This window comes from Zalophus californianus, chromosome 7 (assembly GCF_009762305.2).
Source record: "Zalophus californianus isolate mZalCal1 chromosome 7, mZalCal1.pri.v2, whole genome shotgun sequence".
NCBI classification, from domain to species: Eukaryota; Metazoa; Chordata; class Mammalia; order Carnivora; family Otariidae; genus Zalophus; species Zalophus californianus.
Genome location: NC_045601.1, coordinates 136607688 through 136628218, shown reverse-complemented (window position 1 = coordinate 136628218; position 20531 = coordinate 136607688). Strand labels below are relative to the sequence as shown.

General features: G+C 43.1%; 1 protein-coding gene across 7 annotated transcripts in view; it reads left to right on the top strand.

Moving 5' to 3' along the window:
- KIF13A (kinesin family member 13A) overlaps nucleotides 1-20531 on the top strand; it is a 204652-nt gene that overhangs the window by 91823 nt on the left and 92298 nt on the right. For all 7 annotated transcript variants that reach the window (XM_027601410.2, XM_027601408.2, XM_027601412.2 and 4 more), the window contains exon 4: nucleotides 10884-10944. In XM_027601410.2, the coding sequence (XP_027457211.1) occupies nucleotides 10884-10944 (61 nt within the window). The remainder of the gene's footprint in view (nucleotides 1-10883; nucleotides 10945-20531) is intronic.

The window sequence follows — 20531 nt, the reverse complement described above, 5'->3', positions numbered from 1 at the left end:
AGAACATGAAAGAAATTAATTTGGCTGCAGGAGGGAGGATATATTGTGAGTGGAGAGTACCGGATGGTAGCAGTCTTGGTTCACTTCATAATGACGTCTTCGTGTGTGGGTCAGCTTATGCCGCGTGAGGCAGCGGCAGCGGCCTCGAAAGTTCGGTGGCTTGAAACAACCAAGGTTTCGTTCTCAGATTCTCAGTGTCCGCGGACGTCCGCGGCGGCTCTGCACCACGTGACTCCAGCCTGGCCCCCGGGCTGAAGGAACAACCCCTGGCTGGGATGTGCTCTTCCTGTGGCGGAGGAGAGCGGAAGAGAGCCCTGCGGTGGTCTCCTCCCTGGCTCGGGACCCGCAGCATCTCCTCGTCCACGGTTCAAAGCGAGTCTCGGGGCCGAGCCCGCCGGCCGAAGGTCGGGAGTCCGGTTCCTCGTACCAGAGGCGCTGCGGTCACGTGGCAGTCGGCGGGGCTGTGGAATCTTTTTACCAGGAGGATAGCAATAACCTGGGAGAGTAGGACAGTCCACTACACTGTGTCGTTCCAGGTCACATTTGCAAAAAAAAAAAAAAAAAATCCCAGGAAACAAAAAATCCTCAGAAACACGGTGCTATGTGTTTCTGTATTGAAATTTTTTTTTTTTAAGATTTTATTCATTTATTTGAGAGAGAGCACAAGCAGGGGGAGAGGGAGAAGCAGACTCCCCGCTGAGCAGGGAGCGCGGTGCGGGGCTCGATCGCGGGACCCCGGGATCATGACCTGAGCTGAAGGCAGACGCTTAACGACTGAGCCACCCAGGCGCCCCTGTACTGAAATTTCTATAGGCTCTGCCTCTCCCCTCTTTCCTTCTCCCTGGCTTTGTTCAGAGCTAGATGTGCACACTGTAGTTGTGTGCTTCTCCAGATGCCCAAAGATACAGCTGACCAGGTACCAGATGCACAGACTACAGGTGCCAGGATAAAGAGATCCATCTCCCTTGCTTCTTGGCACTGATCCATCTCCAAATCCAGAACAGTCAAAACCTACTGGACCAGGCAGACTCTCAGGCATCTCTCCCACCTCCGGGCCTGGGTCATCCCCGACAGAGTGAACTCTGCCAAGCTTCCCAGTTTGATCTGACTGCACAATAAATGTTTACAATCCCTGGAGTACCTTGGGTCTTCCATCTCTGGAAGGGGCCTTGGAGTCCACCCCGCCGCCTCCTCTGTGTGCTGGACAGAGCAGGGGTGATAGACAAAGGAGATGAGCTACTGGCAGTTTTAAGCCAGACCCAGAGATTGCTCATGGTAGGCGATGTCTGGGTGACTCAAATTCAATCTGGGTTTTATTACTTCTTTTCCTTTCTAATGAGCAACGACCATCATTTATTAGAGACGGCGGGTAGGATCATGCATTTATTTAGTTTATCTTTTGGGCTGTTTTTGTGGTTGAAGAAATACTCTTGTGTTAAAAACACCTGAATCACCCTGTGAATGTGCTGTTGGTGAAGTTATCCGCGTGGCTAGTTTATTTGAGGTGGAGCAATCAGAGCATGAAAGAACCAGAAAGAAAGTAGCCCAGATTGTACATCTGTGACACCTCCCCCTCCATCCCTCAGCCTCTTGTGAAGCAGATTTTTAGAACTGAATGCTAAAGGGATTAAACACGAGAATGGAGTATCGCAATGAGTTGGAATTCAATTAGTACTGCATTGCTTATGCACCCCTGGTTTGTACGTTTACGGTGTAAAATGGGAAGCTCTGTGCTCTGTTATGATATTGGTGTGAGATTGGGAAAACTCACTCCTACTTTCAAATTTATTGAAACTCTGGATGGTTTTCGCTCTTGGTACCTTTTCCCACAGGCTCTTAATATTCACACCCTTCCTTCAGTCCTGTATTCAAGGGTGACCCAGCCTAGTTACTTCTTCCTTTACCATCTCGCACGTTTTTTTCTTCTGCTAGTAGTTTGGAGTCCATCAGCTGGAAGTGACCGGAACTCAAGCTAGATGGATAGTAAGATTAGAATGAGTCTGAGATGTCTGGACTCAAGGACAGGAAGTGGCTGGAGTTCACATGCAGTCACTTCTCCCTGCCTCCCCATCTCCTGTCTCCATTCCCACGTGGGCCCCTTCATTTCTCCCTCTCACTGCTGTCCAGCCTCTGGTTCATGTGGTTAGAAACATGGCCTCAACATGTCCCAGATTTTACAACTCCAGTCATGTCAGAGAGACTGGTTTGGCTTCCTTTGTCCCAAATCCAAAAATCCCAAGCAAGACACTCACTGTAGGACCAGTTAACTATGGCCAAGAGATTAGGGTGGTCCACTTTGAGCCCCTGTGTGCTTCATCCTGCCTCCTCCCCCGAGCAAACATATATTGAATATATGATCATATATGCCCCATAAGAACATGGCAGTACCTCCTGGCAACCAAGTGGCTGGAGTGGTAGTTGTACAGTTCTCCAAAGAAAAGGTGCTATTCCTCAAATAAATAAGGTACAGGGTTCTGCCCCAGCCCCAAAAGGTAACTTTCACTACAGTTTCTTTCCATCTCCGTTGAGGCTGAGAATTAAAACTTTTTACCTTCATCATAATGATTTGCTAAGTGGCCTCTTGACCCCTTGTTTTCTACCCATTCATTCCATCATCCACATTGCTGCCACAGTGGTCCTTCCAGAGTGAGAATGTGGCCCCTTCATGGGCCAGCACGCTAAAGCCCAGGCTTCTCTGTGAGGCGCACAGAGTCTCCCACGGCTGGCTCGCCCGTGTTCTTCAGTTTTGCTCCTCTGCCCACTGCTCTTGCAAACTACTCCAGTCACGCTCACCTTTTCTCCATTGCTTGCCGGCTTCCCCTTTACCTAGAATGCCTTTCCTACTTGTCTTTTTAATGATGATCTGTCAAAGTTCAGCCCCAGCTTTGCCTTCTCTAGAAACCTGAGCCTTGCCCCAATTCCTCCACCCCCACCCCACAGTGTGTTCATCCTTGTAGGTGGGCACTGCCTTCTGCATACCATACTCTTCCCTTTTCTTGGTGACTTCCCTCTATTCGAGTGTGAGGGCTTGACAAGTGGGAGGCTCCATAGATGCTTATGACAAAGACAAACCAGGTCTTTGAAGAGTCACCTCCCCAGGCACTCTTAGAAATTCCGACTGCTGTGCAGAGTGGGACTTGCCTACAGCAGATCACGAATTCCCTGAGATTGGGAGCATTGGCTCGTTGGCCTGTTGGTGTGCAGCAGATGCTATTGTCTTGCGCTGAGCCTTTAGGATGCTTGACCTCTTCACAGTCGGGCCGTACTGACTGTAACTTAAGACGTTGTTTGCCGTGCTCCTCCAGGCATAAGTAAAGAAGAGGATTCATCACACTGCAGAAAGACAGCGGTTCGGTGGGAAAGGGGGTGTCTTTTGGTAGAACTCACCAGGAGTCAGGGCGACCGTGATGGTGCTTCTCCCTTGGTGAGCAGGAGGAGATATGCTCAAGTACAGCGCTGGCAAAGCTGCTCTTGCAATCGCAGTGGTTGGAGAAGGTTCGGGGGATCAGACAGGCTTCAGTGACCCGCTCTCCTTTCCATTTCAGCCCAGCTTCTTCAAGGTGCATGACAGACAACCCTTCTTCTTCTTTTTTTTTTTAATGACTCTTCACATCTCTGACTTAGGAGAAAGAGATGAAAGGGAAAAGTGTTGAAGCTTGGCACTAAAAGGAAAATTTCAACATGCCATGAAATACAGTAATTTTTTTTTTTTTTTGGTCTGATTCAATTCAAGTCAGTGTGGTGAAATGTGAACCAATTTCGCCCTTGTCTTTCATATTAATTGTGGTCTTCCAACTTCACAGAATTGAACATTTGCAAGGCAGCATTTATAAAACTGGAGAAATGGGGGTTTGCAAAGAGATCTCGGGCTTAGTTTCAAACTAGATAGTTGCCAGCACAGGCTGTTGATAGCAGCTGGGTCTGCAGATGTGAACAGTGGATGAATTGTGCAAAGAGAGGAGGGTGGCCGTATAGAAAGAGGGGAGAGGAACACACTCCTTCATGCAAAGCAAAGCACATCCATGCAGGGTGGGAAGCCCTTCCCATTCTGGATTTGGGAGGTAGGGGTGGTGTGCTTTGCATTGATACTTTTGCTACAGAGCGCAGGAACTATAGGATCTCTTCCACTCATGGCCATGTGCACTTTCGCTGCCTTTTTACTTTTCTCTCTTTACTTGATTAAGCAAATCAAGCCATCTACTGCATCTCTACTTGTAGGAAGGAAAGAAATGAATCAGCACAGTCCCTGGCTTGGGACTCAGCTGGATGAGACTCTAAAACACTGAGAATGGTACCTGGTACATAATATACAATCCACAAGTAGTAACTCTGCTGCTATCTGGGGAGAGGAGTCCACTAGTAGATGCTGTTAATGCTGATCATAGTAGCTGCCAACACTGAGTTACTATTATACACCAAGCATCGTATTGGCAGGTATTTTGTTTAAATTCCCACAATCCCAACTGAATGTAAAATGGGTAGTTATTTTGGTAGAGGTTGTATCAGAGAGCTAACGCTTTTGACTAAGACAGCCCAGAGGAGGGAAGTTGAGGAAACATTAGAGGACGCAACCTTTGGGCAGGACTTGAAGAATGAGCTGTAGGCCCCTGGGCAGGGAGGTGAGGAGAGGGAGATAGTTACAGGAAGGAGGGATTCCTTCATAGGTCTGCATTCTCTTTTCTTCCCTTTGCCCCCCAGACTTCCCACTGTCTTTAATACGCCCAGAGGATTTCTTGGTCATTGGTGGAAACTCTCAGAGCTGAAGATCTGGCTGACTCTGGACATAATAGATGAATAGGAGAGCATGCCCCTGTCTTCTCAGGACAGGGGTGGGAATCCAGTAAACACACCTCATGTCTCTAAGGTGACACTAGTCCTGTCACTTCCACAGTTGAATGAAAACAGAGACTTTGACAAGGTACCATTGTGGTGTGTTATATGGTACAGTACAGCTGAAGGATCCCACCAACCAGTGTGCGCTGTTTTCAGCAGCCATCATACGTGAAAACACAGATTTACAAGATCATTTAATTAAAAGGAAATTTGCCAAGAAGTTGCTTTACAGAGTAAATTCTCAGATTTTTTTTTTTTTTTTTTTTTGGTTTGGTGGAATTACGGACAATAAAACATTAGGAAAACCAAAATCTTGGCCTCTGAGAATTAATAATGTAGCAGAACAAAGGGAATGAATCTCTGTTTCTCTCTCACACACACGCCCCCACCACACATACACGAATTCTGGTTAGACAAATAAATTCAGAGTAGTAAGTATCCTTAAGAGAGTTTTCATAAAGAAGTGACATCTTAGGGGGGGCCTGGGTGGCTCAGTCTCTAAGCATCTGCCTTTGGCTCAGGTCTTGATCCCACAGTCCTGGGATCGAGCCCCACATCGGGCTCCCTGCTCCTCGAGAAGCCTGCTTCTCCCTCTCTCACTCCCCCTGCTTGTGTTCCCTTTCTCACTGTGTCTCTCTCTGTCAAATAAATAAATAAAATCTTTAAAAAAATAAAAAAGTGGCATATGAGATGTCATTGAAAGATTTTAATTTGGAGAAATTGAAAGGGAGTGGGCTTTTACTCACTGTGCCAAAAATCTGATGTATATGTGGAGAAATATTTCTTTTTTTGAGATATTTTATTTATTTGAGAGAGAGAGAGACCATGAGTGGTAGGGAGGGGCAGAGGGAGAAGCAGACCTCCTCGCTGAGCAAGGAGCCCGATGCGGGGCTCAAACCCAGGACCTTGAGATCATGATCTGAGCCGAAGGCAGATGCCTAACTGACTGAGCCACCCAGGCACGCCTAGAAATATTTCTTTACATAAAATTAAATTATCTTGGTATAATTTGGGGTTAATCACTTTCTGCCTGGAAAAGGGGGTATGAGACATATTAAAATAATTGTTTTATGTTATTTTTAGCTAGACTATAAACAACTAGAGTACAAACAGCATGCCTAATACATATTTGAGTTCCCTATAGTACCTAAAATTGAGAGGGGTGGCAAACAGGTATTTGTTGATTGCTTTGTGGATTAGCCATTGTACGACTGAGAACTTCCTGGCGAATGCACACAACTAGGAAGGATGAATGGAAGGTGGTTGGAATTGCAAGTTCCTGCATGTTTGGCTTTTATGGGTCAGAAAATGATTACAGATCACGTTTCTTAGAACGTGGATGCCTTCTGGTTCTTCAGGGAAACAAAGAAAATTCTTTCTTGCATTTAAAAAATTGTATTTTGTTGAAATGCCACCAGACATAGGACATTTAGATGGGAGCAGAGTTTGACTATGTTGCATCCTACTTCCAAGTCCTGGGACTCCTTTGCTTCAGAATATGTATCACTCACCACATCTACCTTATTAAGAACAGCTTGTTGTAACTACTAGATGTTCAGTTCACAAAGATGCAAAGCTAACATTTTTAAGAGAGCGTTGAAGGTGAGCAGACGTGAGCAGCAAGCTGCAGGGAATTAAATGCTGGTAGGAGTTTTACAAGTTGCAAACTAAGAGGAAGGAGTAGGAGTTTGAGAAGGTAGAGTAAAATTTTCTTGGAAACAATGAAGATAATGGCTTTCAGATTTTAAAAACAAAGGGAGAGTATCTGTCCTTTTGACTCTATCTAATTGAAGGCTCTTGGAAGGTATGTGTGCCTTTACAAAAAATGTTCACAATGTGGATTGGCATTGACAAAATAGGAAATTAATTTTTGGTTTCCAAATTTGATTTACTTTTTTAGTCAGTTTTATGCATTTAAGAAGTCCCCCATTCCCATGCTCCGGTTGGGATGCTAGTAACTTCATAATGAATAGATGAAATATGCATTTAGGAATTTTAATGAAATGAGCTTGAAGTCTTAAATAACATACTTCTTTAATATAATGTGATGGCTTTGAAAAAAATGATTTTTTTTTAATTTGAGGTAGTCATTTTCTAAGGAATAGCTCTCAAGAAAATGGTTTTATTATCTCTTGACATGTCAGTGGATTTTGTATTGGAAGAGCAAAACTTCCCTAAGACCAAAGAAAATCATGTCCCCTTTTGTTACAAACCTTTTGTGATTAAACTATAATTAAATTTGGCCATGAAAAGAAGGATAATAGTTTGTGAATAATGTATAGGGCTAACAAGATTGCAAGAGAAATGATTGGACTCCATAAGACAAATTATTTTGAACACCCTTGAAACTGTTTTAATAACAATCATAAGAACTGATTGTTCTAACAGCAAATAAGTGTTCTAATCTTTGTGCAAGCTACAAATTACACATGATGTGGCCATACTTGTTATCCACCTGAGCCATGGAATAACGGTGCCAAAGTGGACCCTAGTGCTCATCTCATGACCAGATTTGTACTTGACCATTGAAGGAACCAAGTTCTCTCAAAAACATGCATATGAGGGCTGCCTGGGTGGCTCAGTTGGTTAAGCTTCCAACTCTCGATTTCAACTCAGGTCATGATCTCAGGGTCGTGGGATCAACGTTGGGCTCTGCACTCAGTGGGCAGTCTGCTGGAGATTTTCTCTCTCCCTCTCCCTCTGCCCCTCCCCCCCCACTTGTGCACTAAAAAAGAAAAAAGAAACATGCATATGAAAGTAATGAAACATCTAAAAATATATCTTACAGTTGAACTTCTGCTTTTTTAAAAAATAATTTTATTTGTTTAAGAGAGAGAGAGAGAGCACAAGCAGGGTGAGGGGCAGAGAGAGAAGCAGACACCCCGCTGAGCAGGGAGCCCAATGTGGGGCTCGATCCTGGAACTCCGGAATCAGGACCTGAGCCAAAGGCAAGACGCTCAACCGACTGAGCCACCCAGGGGCCCCGAACTTCTGCTTCTTCATACCAGTTTTTACATCTGTTCTGTGCTCGTGTCTGTGTTCCAACTCCTTCTGCTGGTATGATGTTTGTTTATTGAGAAAATGCTACTTACAGTGGTTGCTCTGTATGAGATCCTGACCCAGGCATGATGAGGTTCATGAAACATAGTCCCTGTGTGCAAGGAGCTCACCGTTGCAGTGGAGGGAAGACCCACGCACAAGAACTGAGGCATCCAAAAGAACCACATGTGAACTCATGCCACAGGAGCTCCGAAGTCAGTAGAATTTCATGGAAGGGAGGATCACTTGTAGCCTGCATTAAAGGAAAAATAACAATTTTTCTGTTCACTTGCCTTGAGTTTTAGGGAAATCCCTCAGACGTCTGGGCTTTAGCCTTCTGCATGGCAAATATGTAATAAAATAATAACCTATACTCCATGGTTTGAGGAATGGCCATTCTAAAATGCCTGTGATCAAAGGTGGTGAAATTCGAGACATAATTCAGGTCAAGGAGAGTTCAGTAGCAAGCCAAAACCAGTCATATTCACCAGTACTATCATGGGCCTTTTCTCCTCTGTGGAATTTTTGTTTTGTTTTGTTTTTGTTTGTTTGTTTGTTTCTTTTTAAAACTCTGCAGGGTTTTAACATTTGTCTGAATTTTAGGAGGCACATGCTTAAAATGAAAATTTTGTTTTCTCCCTTTTTATGAGCAAAACCGACTTTATTAGCTGCTAGAAATGGACGTTAGCACAGAATAGGGAATGATTGTTACTGAGAGGTAGACCCCCAAAATTTGGGGAGGATTCCATTTTATTTCAAGTAGCATAACTGTGACTGTACCTCCCTAGGTTTCTCGCCCTGTATGCAGAGTAGCAAATGGTTCAAAGAAAGTTTTAGGTATGAAACATCAACATATGGGGAATAAATGATATTTCACTGTATATAGCAACTACTCAGAGGAATTCATTGAGACTCTAGAGGAAAACAAGATAATAGAAAAATGGAAAATAGCCTCTTTTGGCCATTTAAAGTAAGGAGAGTTGACTTAGGTCAAAAGGAAGGGAAAAATGTCCTGAGAATGGAACTTAAGTGTTGTAAGATGCCATTAAAGCTAGGTTGTGGAATCTCCTTATCTGGAAACGTTTGAAAACAAGTCAAATCATCATGTCTCAGGAGAAGTTCAGTGCTGCCTAGCGGCAGGAAGATTAACTGGATTTCGCCTGTGTGGTCTCTCGAGTCACCAGAAAAGCCCTGAAGTGCAGTAAATATCCCACACTCTTGTTGGCTGAAACTACTGTTCGTTGTAACCTTGGTTACTATAAGACCAGAGTGAATAAATGTGTATAAGTAGCAAAATTGTTTGGATTTGAGATTGATGATACAAGCCGTGTACGTTGTATATACCTGCATGGGTTGTTAACAGTGTGCATGCAGGGCTGAAACTCTTCAGAACATAACTTAGTCTTTTTAGGATTTAGAAAGTACCTGCTTTCTTGCAGGGTCTCAAGTACCATTAATCATTCAATAAGTAACTAAACTACTGTGAACACTGTAGGATATAAATAGGAATTGGGTATGGTTCCTGCCTTCAAGGAACTTCGTCTACCAGTGGAGGTAAAACGTATGCATGGATCACCTACCTGATAAATCACTGGTATAGAGTGTCAAGAAAAAGGATTAAATAGCATTGTAAGATTTCAGGGAAGAGAGATGATTCCTTTGATTTAACTGAGAAGTGTTTCCTGGGGGAAAATTGCGTCCAACCAGGCCTTAAGAAATAGGAAACATTTTGAAGGGTGTAAATGAAGAGGAGGACAGGGAGGGGGTGGAATCGTTCCTCCCATTTCCAAGGTACAGACAAGTTCAGTGGAAGCATAAGGAAGCTGGGGGACAGGGGCTGGAATTGCCTCGTTGTGGCCAGTCTCAAATGCCAGGTCAAAGAGTTTGGGTTCTGTTTGCTCAGTGCTTATAGTCCCTAGGAAATGATTAAGCATTAGAGGGTTCCTGTCTGTGGGAGGTCTGTAATTTGCTGTTTGGACTGCCAGGGGAAAAGGCTGTAACAGGGAGCCCAGGAAAGTGGCTGCTGAGTCCTCTGAGCCAGAGTTTGCCAGGGGGGTACACCGAGAAACAGTAGTTTCAAGGCATGTTAATAGGTGTTACTCAGGAAAGGGTCTCTTCACTAAAATGAACTGCAGAAATAAAAAATTAAGCATTTAAATGAGTTTCTTTGCTGGATAAATTTTCAGAACCTTTCATATTGAGAATTGCATTGAGGATCTCAAACGGTAAAATGTACACCATTGGCAACACAGTTTAATCGTTTTTCATGGAATATCTCCTGAAACTACTGTTTCTTGGAGCACACTTTGGGGAGCATTGCCCTGCACATCTGCAAATGATGGCTGGAACATGAGTGGTGGTCATATGCGTGGAAGCAGTGATTGGATGAGAATCCCAATGCAGGAGACATCAGCGTTTCCCAATATGTAGTGGTCATTCCGTAACCACAGAAAACGAATGCACCCAAGAGTGAGTTATTGGTTTGTTAACAAGACTTGGCCTAAGATGGTATGCTGAAACAACGAGAGGATGGAGTCCAAGGTGGGAATGTGGGGAGTTTGGAACTTTGGCTATAAATGGTAGCTCACAGAAAGCTAGAAGGAGGTGATTAAAATGCAAGTTGATCACTTTCATGTTACTAGCAAAGCCGTGGGAATCCAGCCAAGGGCTTCAGCAGATGTGGGAACTGTGGATTTGGGTGAGAAGTCATTGTTTGGTTGGTTTTTTTCTTCCTAAATGTAGCATTAAATATTTTTTTGGTTAAGATGTCTCGTTGTTCACATTCTGGATAAATAGCAATTTTCGTATGCAACTCACTCTAATATAGTAAGATAACCAACAGTTTAGTCCAAAAGAAGCTTTAGGATTAATAAAGCATTAAATCTATAGTGGTTTTTTTTTCTAATCAGGCAGTAGCAAGAACCCTCGTGTTTATCAGCAAATCTTTTTTTTTATAGTCTGATTTACTCATAGAAGTTAATTAATCTTTAATAATTTGTTCTTTCATTCAGGTGTTTGCCTTTGATTATTGCTTTTGGTCCATGGATGAATCTAATACTACAAAATATGCTGGTAAGTTGGCTCTCTCTCTTCACTTGATTTTTGGGCCTCAGTTCTCTTCATCTGTTTTGTTTATTCGGCAGTTCTGTTTTTCCCCATAAAATTCACATTCATTCTTTCCAATTCTAGCATGTGGGCTTTGAAGTCAACAAGATTTGATTTCAGGATCTGGCTGTGCCACTAATTTGCTAAGAAGTCATGGACGGGTTTTTTTATTTTTAAGCACCAGGCTCTTTCCCTGTAAAAGGGGGTATTAGTATCTTCAGAGGTGTTCCAACAATTAGAAATACTGGGGCACCATCTCCAGCCAGAAATGGTAGCTGTTGTGATTATCACATGAAGAAGAGGTTTAATGTGCCATGTCTTCCTTGTCGCTGTTTTGGAAATTCACTGTCCATTGATATAAGCAAAGCACAGATGCTGTTGGTTTCCACAACCCACTCACATCCTGAATATTCTAATAGTCACTGGTGATACAAACTACACATTCACAGGGAATGTGCCCTGAGCTAGCCCCACGTTTTGCTAGTGTTCCTTCCTTGAGGCATTGCATCCCTATTCCATTGAACACAGATAACTACTGATTTATTATTTGGTGGGTCTTGGTCCTTCCAAGGAGTTTATCACAATTGCTTTAGCTCAGGAGGGAAGCATTTGTGGTCGTGGAGGAAGTTTGATTACTACTCTTTTGATTGTGTCCCCATTTCCTTAGGTGTTTAGTCTTTTTTTTTTTTTAAGATTTTATTTATTTATTTGACAGAGACACAGCGAGAGAGGGAACACAAATGCGGAGTGGGAGAGGGAGAAGCAGGCTTCCCTTGGAGCCAGGAGCCTGATGCAGGACTTGATCCCAGGACCCTAGGATCATGACCTGAGTCGAAGGCAGATGCTTAATGACTGAGCCACTCAGGTGCCCCATTAGGTATTTAGTCTTTTTTTTTTTTTAAAGATTTTATTTATTTATTCATAAGAGCCAGAGAGAGAGAGAGGCAGAGGGAGAAACGGGCTCCCCACTGAGCAGGGAGCCCAATGGGGGACTTGATCCCAGGACCCTGGTATGATTACCTGAGCCGAAGGCAGACGCTTAACCATCTGAGCCACCTAGGCACCCTAGGTATTTAGTCTTAATGAATGTTTTCTCCTCATTTCTACTTAGAAGAACATCAGCTGAATGACTTTCTCATTTGCTTTTTAAAAAGAATAGTGAGGGATGGATGGAGAGGATGCAGGTCTTACAACACTAGAAAGCAAAAGGAGATCACTTGCTTGTAGGGAATTTTGTTTCCTGACAACGCTTTCCTTGCCACATAAAGCAAACTTGTTGAGAAATTATTTCATATATAATTTTTTCAAAAGTTAATCTGAAACTAGGAAAATTTCTTCCATTGCTCACAGTGAGTAAATGAGCCTTTCTTTCCAAACATCATTCCTACACCTTTAGCAAGTGTATTTCATTGAAGTGAATAAGTACTTCTTAATGTTGGTTGTAGTTAATTTGTCTTTTTATTGGCCCATTAGCACTTTAGACAATAAATTCTACAGAGTCTAGAACAGTCTGCTTTGAATGTTAGCCCACTGTGTATTTTGGTGTTGGGTTGGGTGTGTGCTTTTGGATTTAAATAAACTACAAAAGTAAACGATTTCCTATTGTAACAGAAACAAGTGCTGTGGCTGGTACAAAGCTCACTCTTTGTTCAGCTGATGTTATTCAAGATATAACCAGAGAGATGTTCCTGAAGTAGAACTCTCCTCATGCAATTCTCAAATACTCTGAAGGACTCCTCACCACTTAGAGAGAAAATCTATTCTCCTTGGACTACATGTAGGGTCCTTTATTATATATCCTCAGTCTACCTTCCTCACCCTCTACTCCGTGACTCCCACCTGGCCCAGGGCTGTTCCTCTTCTATAACCCAGGGAACCAGCGGGTCTCAGAATAGTTCCTGAAGGATCCATGAAACCCCTGCTGTGTGTGCAGCCTCAGAAAGCCCTTGAGAAATGAAAAAGTTGGGTGGAAAGCGAAAGTGTGCATAACAAACAACAGTAAACATTTTGAGATAATATTGAGTTAAACTGTTTTATAGATTTTGAGTGCTATAGAAAACCCAAGGAAAGGCAAAATCTGGAAGGGCTGAACAGAATTCTGCAGTCTAAACTGAGCTTAGTGTAAACATTATTGGTTGACTAATACGGTACAGAACAGGGGCTACTGCAGTGATGTGGTTAAATAGTGCTTCAGGGGGTTTGTTTTTCTTTGTCGTGTCTTCTAGAATCACATTCTCCCTTATTGCCCACAGAGACCATTCTGGTCTTCTGCACTGTATCAACACATATCCCCGAATATAGGACAAACTTTTTTTTTTTAAGATTTTATTTATTTATTTGAGAGAGAGAGCACAGAGGGAGAGGGAGAAGCAGACTTCCCGTTGAGCAGGGATCCCAGTGCAGGACTCATCCCAGGACTTCAAGATCATGACTTGAGCCAAGGGCAGACACTTAGCCAACTGAGCTACCCAGGTGCTCCAGAACAAACTTTTTTTTTTTTAATGGGAAGTAACTATTAAGTACAGATGATAAAATTGACATGTGAAACTAAAGATTTCTGGAGCTCTGCATTACAAATTAGTATGTTCAGAAATATTTAAAAAGATAAAAATGATTTTTAAAGTTATTGAGAGCCTAATAAATTTACTACTTTTAATTTGCATGATCACATCAAATAGCATGTTCCATTCAGCCCTGAAATACAGCACTCTCGGCTCATAGAGCAATGTCTGTTTCTGAAACGTGGGGAGAAATTCTTATTCTTTAGACAGCCCTATTATTGTGCAAATCCAGTGACCACCTTAGCAAAAAGTAAAATTCTTGCTAGCTATTCTCAGGTTTGTTTGTATCCATTGTAAATAATCTGCCTACGAAGTATATTACTGGTAGATTTGTTGATTGGTTTCATACTAACTTGATTTCCTTTCTCTTCATTAAAAAAGAAGTAGCAATTCCTTCTTAATGGTGAATAGAAACATTAAGATAGAAGCCTTCATTCTCTGATGGGACATAGAGGAAATGGAAAAGGGGGAACATGGATTTCCTGAAGCCGACCTATTTGTCAGGCTCAATGAATAATGGCATCATTGATAGTGACGAAGAGCTCTCGAGGCGGCTCTCAAAACTTGGGGGGCAGAGAGAAGGAGGGGTAGCGGAGGGAGAAAGACTTGGAAGCACAGGGATTGAGGGAGCCACGAGAGGCAGGGCACTGAGTTTCACGCAGTGTGTCAGAATGTTTTGTTTGACTATTTGTTAAGAGTGACCGCAGCACCCTTCACTCTCAGGCTGTCCCGCGTAGAAATACCCAAGTCTCTAGCGTGTTGGATGGCGTGGCAGCGGGCTGTTGGAGTGCTGGGAGGGAGAATGTGGGCTCCTACGTCAGACCGCCCGGGGAGCCACTGAGTCTCACTGCCCCTCTGTTTCCTCACATGTTAAATGAGGATGGTAATCATTCTCATCTCCTAGGGTTGATTTGAGGACCAAATGACCTGTCCACGGAAAGTACGTAAGCCACTTAGAATTTACCGTCTTTGTCGTGGTCACGTTGTCAAGTCCTGAGGGTAATAGCGTCAGCTCTGTGGAAAGAGAATGCACTGGAATTGACGAGACTTGGTTTTGCCACCAGCTGCTCACCTTTGGGGATCTGTTTCGTCATCTGTGGGAGGAGGAGACGTGGCCCAGGGTGATCTCAGACCCCCCTCTCGCTCTCTGATAAAGCATGAATCAGACATTTTATGTTGGCCACACAGCTGTTGTAATGGACTTTTCAGAGGCAAGTCAAAGACTTGTTTGTTAAGCGGTTTGAATTGCCCTGAATCAGGCTCTGAGACATTTTACATTTTAACTGTATTTATTTCTTATTATAACCTTTGGGTTAGGTAGGCATAATAATGCTTGTCTGGCAGGTAATTCTGAGTCTTTAAAGCAAAAACGCTTGTGCCAGGATGAAGAAAACAAACAAAACAAGTAACCTGCAAAAATGAGGCACTCAAAGCTTGGCATATTTCTACATAAACTCTTTATCTTCCCTGTATGGATCTTCGTACATACAGACATAGATCCACGTTTAGGACTATAAAGCTATTGTAGTGAATACTGACAACACTTGAAAGTGTCATGCAGATAATAGGCCTTTGTAAATGGTTAAATCACTACCGATTGTAATTGAGGCCTTCTTGATAATGAATCAGTCCGTGATTCATCACTGCCTAAAATGTGCCATGTTGGTAAATAACAGTGACTTCCAGTCCCCTTGGTTTCAGTTTTCTTCCTAGTGGGGGAATATTTTTCACAAACCTATTTTTCTACAGATCTTCATGCCAAAAATTAAAACCAATCTGGTGAGGGGCGCCTGGCTGGCTCTGTCAGTAGAACACGTGAATCTTGATCTTGGGGTTGTAAGTTCGAACCCCATGTTGGGCATAGAGATTACTAAAAAAAAATCTGTAACCGACTGAGCCACCCAGGCACCCCAAAAATAAAATCTTAAAAAAAAAAAACAAACCTGTCTGGGGGTGGCATATCTTGGGATCAATGTGGACCTGAACATTTCCAGGCCCAGAGCTTCTAAACTATTGACTTAGAAATTATATAACAATTGTCACCATATGGCATGTTGCTCAAACTTGCTGAAGCCGTGTGTTTTGGGGCATTGTTAATGCCCTGCAGTTCAGGAGAAAGGTTATATATATGTCTGATTCTTACTCTGCTAGCATAGCTTTGTGCTGTGTGCATCCGAGCCGTGAGCTGTTGCCCTGTTTGATTCTGTTCCCATGATGGGACATTTTATGTGCCCAGAGGTAGAAATAATTTCTCTTTCACGCTGTTTAATGGAAGCAAGATTAGGAACAAGATAAGACATTTGTGTGATTATTGCTAATTGAAAATTTATATTCTAAAAGCCAGCACTAGCCAAAATAGAACGAATATTTTATCAAAGTTCCAAAATACTTGTTTTAGCAAAGTTGGTTCATTCTTTCATTATTCAAGTATATAAGAAACACTCAGCAAGTGCTTTGCACAGAATAATTGTTAGCTGTTAGGTTTATCAAAACCATAGATGTTTTCCCTATAGTTACGAGAAGCAGTAGCAGTTGATTCTTTGAAAAGTTCGATGAAATGGAGATTCCTTATAAATGATGCATGCCATCTTAAAAGACACAAAACAGTCTAAATGCAGAGTTCTTCTAGATTTTTCTTTCTCTTTTATAGTCTTTTGCAAATTGTTGTACCCATCCCAAATTTAACAATTCTTTTAGTGACTAAGCCTTATCAGGTTGTTCCCTAAGCATCCAACTTCGTTTTCTTAGAACCAGCAACTGTCTTTTTACATTTATTAATGAAATTATGTAATTACAGAGAAGTACAATTGACATAAACCAGTTTAGGAGCAAACACAGCTGACCCTTTGTGAGAGCAAAGCTCAGCTGGTGGGAGTCCAGAGCACAGCCTCCCAGCTGGGGTGATGTAGGGTTCAGTGGGCGCACCTCCATGTACTATTTTATAGATGGAAGAGAATGTTGGCGAATTCAGAAATTTGGGTAAAAGTAGAGGTCAGTGAAGAAAAACTTTTCTTCTTTTTTTCTGTTTTTGTATCACAAGAATCTTTGATGTTTACTTTCAAGTTTACTCATGGTGGGATTGTATTTGTGTTGGGTAAAATGTGCCAAGTGCCCACACTGAGACCGTTTGAGTTCACATCCCTGCACTCCTCATGGACATTTCCTTGCCCAGTGAGGTCATGGGCGGGGGGGGGGCTTGACTTTTCTCTGGGTTAGGCCAGCTTTACTAGTGAGAAAAACTTTCCTGAAATAAATAAGCTTAGCTAATATTGTTAGATTTTTTTGAGAAGAGAGTGCGTGCGTGTGTGCGTATGTGTGTGTAAATGTGAGTGTGTATATAAGTATGCATGTGTGTGTATGTATGTATGTTGTGAGCATGTATATTTGACTATAAGTGTGTGTGTGTGTGTGGTGAGTATGGGTGTGTGTAAATGTGAGTTAGTGCATGTGTATATGTTTATGTGTGAGTGTGTGTGTGCTTCTCTTTTCTCTTACTTCTCCTGATTTTTTTAAAAGTAGGCTTCATGCCCAACGTGGGGCTTGAACTCATGACCCTGAGATCAAGAGCCCCATGCTCTACCAGTGGAGCCATCCAGGCGCTCCTCTACTCCTATTTTTTTAATCCCACACAGCCCCACCTTCTTACAGGGTTTCCTTTCTTCATCCCCATCTATTCCTTATTTATTGGCACCCAGAGACATCATGTAACTTACTGAAGGGTATGTAGAGAGGTGGGTAAGAATCACAGTAGACAATAGACTTGGGAGCACTAGGTTCTCAGCACTGTGCTCATCCCTTCACCTGCAGTGGGTCATTTAATTGTCAGAACACCCTATCACGTAGAAACAATTATTGTCCCCATTTTACAGATGAGGAAACTGCTCTGTGGGAGAGAGCTGAAAAGCAGTCGTAAATGTGAGTTTTAGACAGTGACAAGTATGTATGAAAATGTTATGGATTCTCCTGTAGTCCCAGGCTGTCCTCTCTTCTCTGCCACCCCAAAAGAGCGGCTGTGTTCGGCAATCACGTTGCAGTGCTCTGGCTTGGAAGCCAGCCAGGAATCGTTCTGGTAGCATTCTCCCTCCTGTCAGATGTTTTCTGGAGTCCCCAGTGCCTATATTTGGTTTGGGCTTTGTTTTAATCTCCCCTCGAGTGCTGTGAATACTGTGCTCCCCGAAGTCCAGAAGGAATGTTGGGGCTGGCGTGTTCCTGTACCACCGAGAACATATTAGACAGAAATGAAGAACACTTACTTTCCCAGCAGATGCTTTATGTGAAAACACCCTACGGAATAGCTCAAAAGACATTCTCTATCAGAGTCATCACAGGCCAGGTGGCTTCTTTGCTTCTTCCATTCTGGGCACCAATATCTGATCCTCTCCTCAGTGAGTCAGCCACCTGACTTGCCAACAAAAAAGGAGCCAAGGTTCACTGCCAGTTCATGACTCGTCCCAGCGCTGTTGCTGGGGTGGAAACGTCCATCTGGGTGAGTCACCCTGTGCCATGCTGCAAGCAAGACTCCTAAACACCGCGATGCTGATCGCCCTTAGACACCACTGTGGAAAGTGGCCCCGCGCTCTCCCTTTACCCGCATGGCCCAGTTTCTCAGGATTCTTTTTTTTTTTTTTTAAGATTTTTATTTATTTATTGAGAGAGAGAGAGAATGGTAGAGAGAGAGCATGAGAGGGAAGAGGGTCAGAGGGAGAAGCAGACTCCCTGCTGAGCAGGGAGCCCAATGCGGGACTCAATCCTGGGACTCCAGGATCATGACCTGAGCCGAAGGCAGTCGCTTAACCAACTGAGCTACCCAGGTGCCCACTCTCAGGATTCTTTTACCAAGCCCCTTAGTGGCAAACTTCTGTAGTTGATTAAAACGTAAATCTAGTGTCACCAGGTCCATCCTGAAAGGCTTCATTTTTGTATCCAAACTCAGTAGTTTTTGGTCATTTAGTTTAACCGAGGTTTAACTTCCCTACATGGGACAGTTTCTGAGTTGCCCTATTTGGGAGAGGGATTTGCTGAAGCCTGGTCCACATTAGGCATTTCTCCTCACTGCATGTGTATGTGGAGAACCTGTCTGGTCTTGCACTGTCCAGGTGCTCTGATTTGGACCTGGGCCACCTGCCAAGCCCAGACTCATCAAAATCACTGAGGCTGTCAGCCCTGCTTAGAGGTGGAAAAACATCCTCACCCAACAAGCAGACCCAGGAATCCCACATCACAAATACTGAGTTCAGACATTTTTTTCCCCACTCTAACTCCAAAGAGAAAAGACAGGAAAACAGGAGATTGTATTTACAGTGATAAAAAGTATTGATCGTGTTGAAATCTTGAATGCTTTTCCATGTTCCTGCTTTAGAAAAATGAGAAATATTCCACGCATATGTCCTGTCTGACCTTGTATTGCCATGCTTACTGTTTTATTCAGCCATGATCTCTATGTGACTGCCTTGTTTAATGCAGATTTTAAATAAGACAAGGGTTATGCCTTCCCATTTTGTTCTCCCGTTTCTTAGAACACAGCCCCCTGTAACTGACCCTGTGCCTCTTCAGTAGTCGGTGTTAGGCATATGAATGGTACGTGCATTTTCTCTTCCATCCCTGGTTGGTCTTCTGCTCGGGGCCCTGCTATAGAGAGAGAATTACCTTGGTTACTCAGTTGTCAATGCACACACGTAACAGCTCTGAAACAGCTTTGAATACGTTGCTGCGGTCCCCAACAGGGACAAGTGATGCACGAGTGTAGAGACTCAGATCTGTATTATATATGTGACTTAGGGTTGGGTGGGTCAGGTGTATAACCTTGGTTGCAGAAATTCCATGCAGGGGTCCTCTCTGCTGTTGTGATACGGTATTCCAGATTGCTTTGGACATGCCTATGTGTTAAGACTTATGCATATAGTTATATATATATAACTGTATATTTACAGTTATATACGTATTGTATACATATATATGTATACATATAACATATATAACTATATATTTTATAGTTTTAAGCATAAACCCCACAGGGGAAATTGGCATCTTCTTGGTCATGGTTATTAACAAGTGAGGTCAGGTTTGCCCTGTGGATTCCCTGCACCAGACACATGGAGCTGCCATGTGTAGAAGGATCACCTGCTGAAAAGCCACAAGCCTCTTGGGCGTGACAGTGCTGTGGCTTTGCTTGGTTTTTCTGGGATAGAAGCAAATACTCGTAGATCCTCCTGCTTCCCACGCGACTTTTGAACTTTCCCTCTCGGGCTCGTGTGCATGCCCCTAGACAGACAGCTTCTTTCTCTTTGAGGGGAGGTATGGGCAGGAAACATGTAGGTGAAAATATTGCATCTTTTATGGGCTCCCTGATTCCCACCATCCAACATAAACAGCCCCATTGTTTTGCATAGTGAGCTTCGAAAAGCAGTTGGCAAGTCGTTTTTTTTTCCTATGCTGAGAAAGGAGACCTCTGTGTTTAAAAAATAGAAACAAGCAGGAAACCTTCAGTCTTTTGGATCAACCAGACTCTCCTTAACAGACCATGAAAGGGTCTTTGATATTTAATGTCTTCTCTCTATCACAGAGTGAAGTGTACCCCATTTGTGTGTCATGGAGAGCCTGTTGTGTTGGGGAAGACAGGAGGCTGTATAGAGTCCACAGGGCATTTTTGGGCTTTGGTTGACAGTCTGACCCTTTTACAGTGGTTTCCTACCATCCCAGTGATGCCCTTGAAAGTTCCCAAACCGAAGCATTGATTAACTATAACCCCAGCCAAGGAGTTCTACAGCTCAAAGGGCACCAGTTAGAAAAATCAGGGGAAATGTATAGAGGGTGTTTCTATTCACAGTTTTATTGATAGGATTTATTATGTTGGTTTTTGCCCCCTATACCCTTCCAAGATAATGTTATGAAAGAAAAGTAAATATTTTTCCTCCACTGGACAGTATAGGTTGGCATATCTTGTCCCAAATAATACTGTTCTTTTTTCCTCTCCTCACAAGCCCCAACATAACA